The sequence below is a fragment of the Tribolium madens genome, unplaced genomic scaffold (genome assembly GCF_015345945.1).
Source record: "Tribolium madens isolate multiple individuals breed KSU strain unplaced genomic scaffold, Tmad_KSU_1.1 Scaffold_11;HRSCAF=98;Tcas5.2_LG3b, whole genome shotgun sequence".
NCBI lineage: Eukaryota > Metazoa > Arthropoda > Insecta > Coleoptera > Tenebrionidae > Tribolium > Tribolium madens.
The window spans coordinates 5596427-5606495 of NW_025400975.1; the positions used below are offsets into that span (position 1 = coordinate 5596427).

The 10069-nt window shown below is 30.4% G+C and overlaps 2 protein-coding genes across 2 annotated transcripts in view; one reads left to right on the forward strand and one right to left on the reverse strand.

Annotated features, from left to right (window-relative positions):
- The first annotated feature begins 948 nt into the window (after positions 1-948).
- Positions 949-6748, forward strand: LOC123012572 (DNA ligase 1-like). The gene is made up of 3 exons (XM_044410630.1): positions 949-1252; positions 4698-5358; positions 5415-6748. Exons 1-3 carry the CDS (start codon positions 1067-1069, stop codon positions 5474-5476), a joined length of 909 nt encoding a protein of 302 aa, XP_044266565.1. The 5' UTR covers positions 949-1066; the 3' UTR covers positions 5477-6748.
- Positions 6749-6814: 66 nt separating this feature from the next.
- The window catches only part of LOC123012502, a 15992-nt gene continuing 12737 nt past the window's right edge, over positions 6815-10069 (reverse strand). The window contains exon 4 of the mRNA XM_044410507.1: positions 6815-8198. Coding sequence (XP_044266442.1) covers positions 7484-8198 — 715 coding nt within the window. The 3' untranslated portion in view covers positions 6815-7483. The remainder of the gene's footprint in view (positions 8199-10069) is intronic.

Consider the following 10069-nt stretch of genomic DNA (forward strand, 5'->3'; position numbering starts at 1 on the left):
GGCAGTATTGTCATTTTCATAATGTAAACTCTAAAACAACCTTTACATTAATAACCTCATTTTTTACTCTTGTCATGTTTATGTCATGTTGACTTATTTACTTTCAAAAATAGTGATTTGTGTCATAACAACAAAAAAAAGTTTAATTGTCAAATGATGACAGTAAAGGGTAGTTTACAGTAAACTTTTTAAAGTGGCAGAAAAATACTGCCCAAAATTTTAATTCCGCAACTGTACTCATAAATTTCGATTTAATTTTGTATTTTTTAGCTAGCCTTTTTTTCTTAAACATTCGAAAAAGGCAAAAATAACACAATTTTTGGCTGGTTTTGTTGAATTTTTGGCTTGTTTTTAACGATTTTTTTTGGCCCTAATTAGTAAAATCTTATAAAAAACAAATGGAACTATATTTATTTATAGATTGTTTTGGTTTTTCGACTATTTTTTTTTGAGAAAAATTGGTGAAATAATCAAGTTTCTCATTAAAAAACGTGGAAAATGTTCAAAAAAGATGCTTTTGACCTAACTTACTGTATAAATAATTAAAAAATTAGTGTATTAATTTTCTGTGGTAATTGCAGAGTTACAAGGGTTTTTCATTCCAAGTGAAAACCAAAATGTTCATTAAAAAATAAATTATTTCGAATGAAGATTCTCCGGTGGGTGCAAAATGGATATTTTCTGCACACAACTTTACAAAGTTAAATTTACTAAATTTTTCTTCTAAATTCAGTGTGTCAATTGTTGTTTTCACAACTTTATAATAATAAGATTTTATTTATTTTTTGTTATCCAGTTACGGCCCTTGAATACAATTTTGTTGTTTAATTTTTTCACAAATATTTTTTTGCATTATTTCGGGTGTCCTTGRCGAGTRGTTGGCAAAGTTGAATCCCCCAAATAGRCACYAACTTTGACAGCTGCGCAAATACGTGGCGCAGAATGCATAAAATAAACATATGTATCTGTTTACGTCACAGCCGCGTCACCAAAAATTAGATTTGCGGTGGTTCGTTGGTTCCGTGGCAGCTTTTCGATAGAAATAATCAACTTTCGGTCCATCAAAATGGAATTAGTGAAAGATCTTGTAAATAACCAACTCACCCTCTACCTGTTACCTGTGGCTTTGGTCATTATTGTAGTGATTCTAGTGTTCACATTCGGATTCAAATCGGCGGAACAACCACCTTTCGACAAACTCACCAACGATGATCGAAAACAAGCTGGAAAAAGGAAGAAAATCAAGGAAAAGGTAAGCCCCCAGAAAACTACATGACAGCAGTCGGACTTTTAATTCAGATCAACGAACGAATTCATCGGCGAATCTCGACCTAACATATGCTGCAGCCCCACGATTTTTGGTGAAATGCTAAAATAAACCTGTTTGCTCAACTTGCTTGTATCTTTGCCAGTTTTAGATCAAACAGATATAACTAGTCAGTGGGAAATTTATATCTAATTGCTATGAACAAGTGTGATAAAGGAACAAAGGAATGCGCCGTGGCCAAAATCGTTTAGCTAATTTGTTCCACAGCTGCACAATTTTTTAATTGTTACTAAAAATACATATTTTTCAAATTTTCGCTAGGTTATTTTGTTGATATTTTTCATTCATGTAGGTAATTGCGTTTAAATTTGTTCATTGCATAAACATTAATTTAACACACCTAAAATTTAATTGTTAAGTTGATTGCCATGGCCATAAAACGTGTGGATTATTAAAAAAACATATCACTTGTGGTCAGCGTCACGATAATAAAGTCATTTCTAATTTGCATTGATTGAACAATTTCTAACAATGCTGCGACAAAAATGTATTTATAAAAACCTTTTTTATTTAAAAAGTGCTAAAATTATAGCAAATTTGGCTTTAAAGCGTATACACTGGGTCTTTAATTTAAATGTCATCTTTAAATCAATTGGCAGTGACACTATTCTGTCAAATCATTAAAGCATTGTTTACACTGTAAAAAAATTATTATAATTTGTTTTTCTCAATTTACTATTTCTAAATTTTCTAAAGTTTTCCATTTTGTCGTAAATTTTTTTGTAGTCATGTTTTAATAAATGGAAATTATATTTTTACATATACCCTGGGTGTCTCAAAAAACGAAGAATGATGATTGTTAAATGTCATTGTTTGTAGAAATCTATTGACAGTGACATCTATTCTGTCAAACCATAAAAGCATTATTTACACTGTGAATAACCTAATTAAATTAATTGGTTTTTCTTAGTTTCCTAATTCCAAATTTTTCTAAAGTTTTCTATTTTTTGTCGTGAATCTTTTCGTAGTTATGTTTTAATAAATGAAAATTACATTTTTACGTATACACTGGGTCTCAAAAAACGAGCAGTGGAAAACTACAAAAACACTTCATCATGTTGGATTACTTGTTTTAATTTGTTTTTCCAAATTTTTCGCCACTTTTTTTTCTTGAGTTATTTTTGAAAGTGGAAAATATGATTTGACGGTGAATTCTTGTTATAACTCCTTTTTTTATTAGTGCTAATGTTGCGGTAACAAAAACCACGTAATTTTTCCATATTTCAGTTCATTTTAATTATAAAAAAAGTTGCACTCATTTTTCAAGGAGAAACTAAGGTATTTTTTTTTTCTAACACTAAAATTGAAAGTTACCTTTGGCTTTATTTATTGATTTATTTATTATTTTCTTCCCATGAGTGCTTTATTTTTCTTGTCTTCGGCTCTTGAAATAAACAACACTCTTAGGAAGAAACAAATTGTTTCTTCCCTTGGTAACACAAAGAACTATTTAACTAATAATTTCCATAAAATGGCAAACTTGTCAACCAATCATTAAGGACAAATTTTCAAAAATTTGTCAAATTCTTATATTTGTATATTTTTATGAGACTTGAGTGTAGATATTTACGAGTATACAGGGTGCGCCAGAACTCGCTCCCCAGAGAAAAATTTTCAAGTAAGGTGAGATATCAGGAACATAAAAAAATGTTTAAAAAATTCTGTCAAAAAATTTTGAATTTATTTTTTGACATTTGAGATTTTTTATGTCTATTTAATTATACTGATGTACATGTTTTTTTTTTGTATATGTTTTTTTTACAATTATTTAGTAAAGGCACAAAAATTTTGCCAATAAAAGCCACAAAAAACATTGAACAGAGTTACAATTTAGGATACAGCATTCTTGTTTCCTCTTTTAACAACCTATAGCAAAAAAACTTGGAAAATTATTTTTCCAACAGAAATAAATAGAGTCAAAGTGCAAAATTTAAACCCTCAGAACTTCGAAATTTTTATAGATAATTTTTTTTTTAACATTTTTTCCATGTCCCTGGTATATTACCTTATATGGCAATGTTCTCTGGGGCGCGAATTCTGGCGCATGCTGTATACCGGGTCATCAAAAATAATACAATTTAAAAATTAACTTCAGTATTACCAACTCAAATATGCATTTTTGATCCCTCCCAGTGTGAAGAAAAAAAAAGAAAATTTTAATAGTCATATTTGTTTTTGTGAATTGAAAGTTTAATAATGATTAAAAAATGGATCGCATATTATTATTTTTGTGGTTCTATTTATTTTTCGTAGAATAAGTATTTTAACACACTTTTTACGTTTTAGAGAAAATGTTATCGGCACTAATTAACTAAAGCTAAAAATACCGAACAGTACATTTTTATCATACAAGCTTTAAAATTGTAGATAGAATTATAGGTAGTTGTTTATCTTTTTTTATTTATCTGTTTTGGGAAATTGAACAAATGTCATTAGAAAATTTAGAAGTCTCACTTATAAAGCCGATAAGTGAATAATTTTTATTACATGGTAGATAAGATAAATAAACAATACAACAAGGACTTTTGACAGTATACAGGAAAATGTACATACAAATATTTTTCAGTTTGTGTAGCGCAAGTTTATACAGGGTGTTAAAAAAAGATTGCAAAATATTTCAGGAGGTAATAATATAGTCCAAAACAAACAAAAAAATCATAAAAACATGGGTCCGCAAAGTAACGGTTTCAGAGATATCGAAAATGATTCGTTTTTTGAAATATTTATTTGCAGTCTGTTTAAACAAAAAAGAGAGGCTAGAAATTCTAAAAAAATGCACATTTGATTTCTCCATACTATTACCTTCTTAAATATGTTACAATCTTTTTTTAACACCCTGTTTTAGGAAATTTAGGAACTTTTTTCGTCAGAAGTAACAATTTTTTTGAACAAGTGATAGTAAAATAAAAGAAAAATTTAATAAAATTTCTAATTTCAAATATCTTTGCGTGTCGTTTCTTAATTGATTGTTTGATTCTACTTAGTTATTACTTGATTAAAGGAAAGAACGTCGAAAATCATTAAGTTAAACATGAATAATTATAATTAATTCTCTAAAATTCTTGCCAACTTAATTATTGTGTAACATTTCGTATGTAATCCCAAGTTGACCTTTAATTCTTAGATTTTAGATAAATTATTGATGAGCTAATACAAGATAAAAATATTGCTTTGTGTCATTTTTTATGACTATAAGGTTATAATTTGATATTTAGTTACATAACGTGAATTGAAACAATTATAAATGACTCGTGACGAGGCGACGAAGGAGCCAGAAGTACAATTTTTTTTCAGTTGTCCAAACCACTGAATTGTTTAAATATTTGTAATTGACACAGTCAGATTTGAGAAGGTGTATTTTAATTTTCAGAAAACCACCGCCAACGGACACGTGTCTAGTGGTGATCCAAAAACCGAAAAATCACCAGTAAAAGATTCGAAAAAGTCGCCTACCAAAGAGTCGGTTGACGCTCAAAAACCTAAAGACAAAAAAATTGAAAATAACAAACAAGCCGAAAAGAACAAAAAGAACGAAGCCATCAAAAATAAAGTGATCGAAGAAGTGAAAAATAAGAAGAACTTGAAGMAACTCCTCAGTGAAAAACCAGTGGATTTTGACGATGGCAACTGGGAAACTGTCCCCAGTAAAGCTGATAAGAAGAAAAAACCGGATCAGAGTCCAGCCAAAAAAGAGAAGAAATTAAAGAAAGTCGAGAAAACCGCCGAAATTGAAAAGTTGGTCAAAGAAGTGGTGAACAAGGAATTGCGTGAGAAAGAAAAAGAGATCAAAGTTGAGAAGCCTGTAGAGGAACCGATTCTGATCGAAGAACCCGTCGTTGTGATTGAAGAGAAGAAAGAAAAGAAGAAGGAAAAGAAGGCAAAGAAAGAGAATGAAAGACCGGTTGAGAAAGAACCACCGGCTCAAAAGGAAGTTCCTAAACCGAAAGTTGAGAAAGTGATAGAGGAGATTAGGGAAGAACCGCCCAAGTCTCCCACCAAAGAAGGTGGTGTAGTCTTCGACGAGCTTGGAGGTATGGTTGAAATCTTTGATTATTTTATTGATTCCAATTTGTTTTTATTATTACAGATGTTTGGACAGAAGCGAAAGTCGCGAAGAAGAGTAAGAAAAAAGCACGTAGAGATAACTAGAACTAGTTCAACAAATCAGATATTGTATGTCAGGTATGTGATTACGATTATGTGCTACGAGACAAGATCTCAAACTTTAAAAAGACTTAAGTAGCTGATTATCACAGAATTTTGAACTCATCATTCATCTCAAACATACTCAAAAGTTTAATGAGTGCAACATGGTATTCACAATCAAATGAAGGCTTTTTTAAGTAAATGTCTAGATAAGAAGTGGCAGCATAGCTGCATTATTTAATGTGCATTCCATGARGTCATGTCGTTTAGTTTGTTTTATTTTGTTAATTAGTTGATTTTTCATTTAGCAATTTGTATTTTGTGCCAATAAAATCAAATGAATGTCTGACCTATCCAATGAAATAAATGGCCTTATAGTCTTGCAGTGTGTTGCAAATATGCGATATTTTTAATAATATATTTTTGCGAAGAAGAGTAACAATCGTAGGTTAACGTCTTCCATATTTGTTTAAATGAAATGTTGTTTGTTTCATATTGTCACACTTTTTTGTTGTAGAAATTTTGCTCAGATTTTGTGTATGTTAATATCAGCCTAATAAGTTAAGTTGTAAGCGTCAATATTATTTAAAAATGGTTTACTTGAGGTTTTGTGCATGTCCAAGGCAGCGACAACTGAAAAAATCAAAATTTACGATTCATAATCTCAAGTAAAAAGTCTTGCCTGATCAATATTTTTACAGCAGTAGTCATTTTTTATTGTAGATTTAAGGTAAATAAATATAGTGTATTTTTATTTCCTATAAACTATTTTTAATGCGTGTATCATATTGTAACTAATGTGTAAAATTAAATATTTCATAATGTTTTATAGCATTCATTGTAAAGTTTTGTTGAATTCTATGTACTTTTCATGTCAACTGTAAYGGGTACACAAAAACATATTGCCCTGACAAGTATTTGTAAGAACAAGTAGTCATTTTTTATTTCAGTGTACGACTCTGACTTGGATTATTGTAAATAACTCCTGTATTTGATATTTGAAATGTACATTAATCGGCTTTGTRTTACGTTTTGTTTTTGCTATAGACACCCTAAGGTGGATAAATTGTTTGTCATTTATTTATTTTAGTCCAGTCTTCTTCTATGACAAGCTTATTTGTTTCGTGGAAATAAATAAGCCGCCCATGTGTAATTAAATTGAATACAAACTTGTATTGTGTACATAACTGTGTTATTTGTAGATCATTTTGTATAAGGTCTGTGGAGTGTTATCTTTTGGGGACCATTTTCAGAATATATTTTGAAAAATTTAAACTTGAATTTTAATTATTTAAGTTTAAATTGGAACAGTTACCTCAAAGTTGTAATAATAACACCTGATTAAAAATATCTACTTTATTTAATTTACATGAAATTATAAACATTTGTTATGAAACAACTATTACAATAGTAAATTAATATATACGAATCTGTCATTTCCCTTTAGATATCTATCTTATATTCCACGTACTTTGTTCACTCTTATCAACAACGCTTAATCAAATATCAGGAACTTCACATGAACGTGATTAAAATTAATTTAAAAGCGTTAAACACCTAAAAAAATCACAGAATACTACCCACGCTGGTAAATTTGATTACCCAAAATTTGTACTTGATTTGTTTAATAAATTCAGTCTTTGAATTTAATTTACAAGACAACTTAAGACAGTACATAAAATGTGGGTAGCATAACAGCTGGCACCTTTAAACATAAATATTTTTGAATGCACAATTTTTTAACTAATTTTGCTTGAAGTTAAGTGAGTAGTTTCGAGCTAAATTAATTAAAACACAAAGTACTCTGCGTTTTAGTATCTGAGTTAAATTATCACATTTATGGAATGTATTTAATTTAAAAACGACTAAAATTTGATTCATGTGAAGCATTTAAATGTAATATATATCACAATGTTTTCTAATTACAAACATACAAAAATAATACAATAACGAGATCAAAAACGAAACAAAATATGCCTGACTAGGAATGGACTAGCTGGAAACATCCCTTTACTTAACTTTCCCCAAAACAGTGGGCTCATCTTTGAGAAAAGTGCTCGACCTTTGTATTGTAGGTAGAGGTTTGCTTTCCTTGCTCTCCTTCGCTTCCTTTCTCGGCGACCCGACTTTCCCATTTTGCATTTTCTTGGGCGAAGACGTCCGAACATCGGCTTTTATCGGCGAAGTGACCTTACTGTCCACCTTCCTCGGCGAGCTGGCCCTACTGTCGCCCTTCAAGGGCGAGCTCGACCTACTAATCGGCTTTTTGCTAGAGAGCGTTGGATTTGTTGGTTTCCTTAGATTAGGATTAGAGACGGCGCTTCGCGCCGGGGGTTTCCTCTGAGGAGGTGTGGCTTTGGGCGGAGGGTTCCTGGGCGTGGTCTTGACGTTCTTGGATGGAGCCGATTTGGCAGCGCTGGCCTGGGTGGGTTGAGTTAGAGTACTGCGCCGGTGAGTGGACGGGCTGGGGGGCACCTGGGGCGCTCTCGCCGCTAGAAGGAGACTCCTGCGAAGAGAAGGACTTCCGCCGGAATTGTGTAGACGAGACTGGGCTTGGTTCATCCCGGGGCTTGAGTTGCGGGAGGAGTCAGACGAGCTTATTGTCGGACTCTGGCTGTGCGATTTTGTAGCTGATTGAAGAGGCGATTTTTTTGTTCGTTTTGGGGTCGCTCGAGGCAAGCGACTCACGGGCTCCACAACGGGGGTCAAGTCTTTTATGCGGCATCTGGAATTTATTTCAAAGTTCAAGGCGTTTTCTTGGTAATTTTTGCGAAAATATTGTAACATACAAGTTGCATTGGAACTGGAAGAGTTGGGGAAAAAAATTGCACCCTTCATTTTCTACAAACAAATTTTCATTTAAATAAAAGAATTTTATTATTTTATCCAATTAAATTTAAAGACAATCTAAAAACGTAAATATTTTTGTGCTAATATTTTGTACAAATATGTACTTACTTAAACTTGGGATTATATTTTAAACATGTTTTTTTAATAACTAGCAAATAGTCTGTGGTTTAGAGATAAAAATATAACTGCCATACATTTTCTGCTTTTATTACAAATTAGGAAGCCCAAATGCTACAATTTTTTTTATCTTGTATCATGTTACAAATAAAACAATCTTTACATGAATTTATTCTGTACTTAATTGGAGAAACAATTTGGTCAATACATTCTAAACATTTCCTTGAAAACATAAAACCATATTGTTATGTTATGATTAAATAAATAATAATAATTTTTTATTTGACAGTAATTATGTACCCATTTCCTACCGACCTTTTCTGTAAAAAATGTAATTATGTATTATTATTCTCTTTTATGTAGAAATACTGTAAAACGGTTTTTAGTCCTTCTGTGCAAAGAAAATGATCACTTTGGAAATTATTTCTTGCTTAATTACTAACTACCATATTATGAAACCTTAATAAAACTTTTTATCTCTGCCCATAAAAATTTTCTTCTATTAGCATTCATTATAAAAATTTTCAACCCAAACTAGGTCATAACGAAATTGCATACCTTACCGTTGTGTTAATAGCAAAGAAATGAAAAAAAAAAACTATTTTGAAAACTTCTTTTTAAAAACTCCTGAACTAAGAAAATCTTAATTCATTAATTGTTGAGTTTCAGGCTATTTTGTATATTTCTTTTGTTTATTTAATGAATTCGTTTTATTTTCTTTGTTTTCTGTTTTGATTATATGTATAAATTTTTGTTATGTATGTTATACAGGCTGTCCCAGCCAGTTGGTAAAGTCCATTACTGACCTTTAAATGTTAACATTTAAAAAAAAATTGTACAAGAAAATGATAGATACTAATCTACTGCATCGCTTGAAATTATTTATTATTTTCAATTGTACAATTTGTTCCAAAAATAAGTTACAATACAAACTTAAGCTTTGTTGGTCGAATTTGCTTAATTTTTGAAATAAGTTGTTTTTTTTGACGAAAACATATAACCTTTTAAAAATTTAGAAAAAATTTTCACTAATGTAAAGAAGAAAGTGCAAACTTTAAGGGTTAACGGTTTTTTAGAGTATTGCATGTAAAGATAAAAAATTGTTGAAGTTAGTTAAAAGTTAAATAATTTAAAAAGCTTAAATGGAACACCCTATTTTTTTTATTCTTGCATCTAATAGATTGTTAAATTGTTTATCTAAAAACATAAATTTTAAATGCCTAGAATTGGTAAATAAAAGGATATTTAACATTCTACTGTATGTCCCCGGATTATTGAGTTTACAAGACGAAATTTTTTTTATCTTTGATTTTACGCCAAAACCGCAACCTGAAACGAGCAATTCTGAAATTAAAATTTCATTATTCTAACTCAGTGGAAAGAAAAGTTAATTGAATTCATTTTCTCTTTTTTTTATCTTGATTTTTCCTGCGTTTTCTCTGGTTTTATTTTTTTGACAACGATGTCTCTTTGGCAAATGAGTTTAGGCAAGTTAAATAACAAAAGGGTTTGTGAAAAACATAATTTTTAACTCAAAGAAACAGCTTTAATATAAAAAAAAAACAAAGTAATTTTTAACAAGAACAATCATTATTGTTATTATTATAAAAAAATAAAACCTTCAATGTG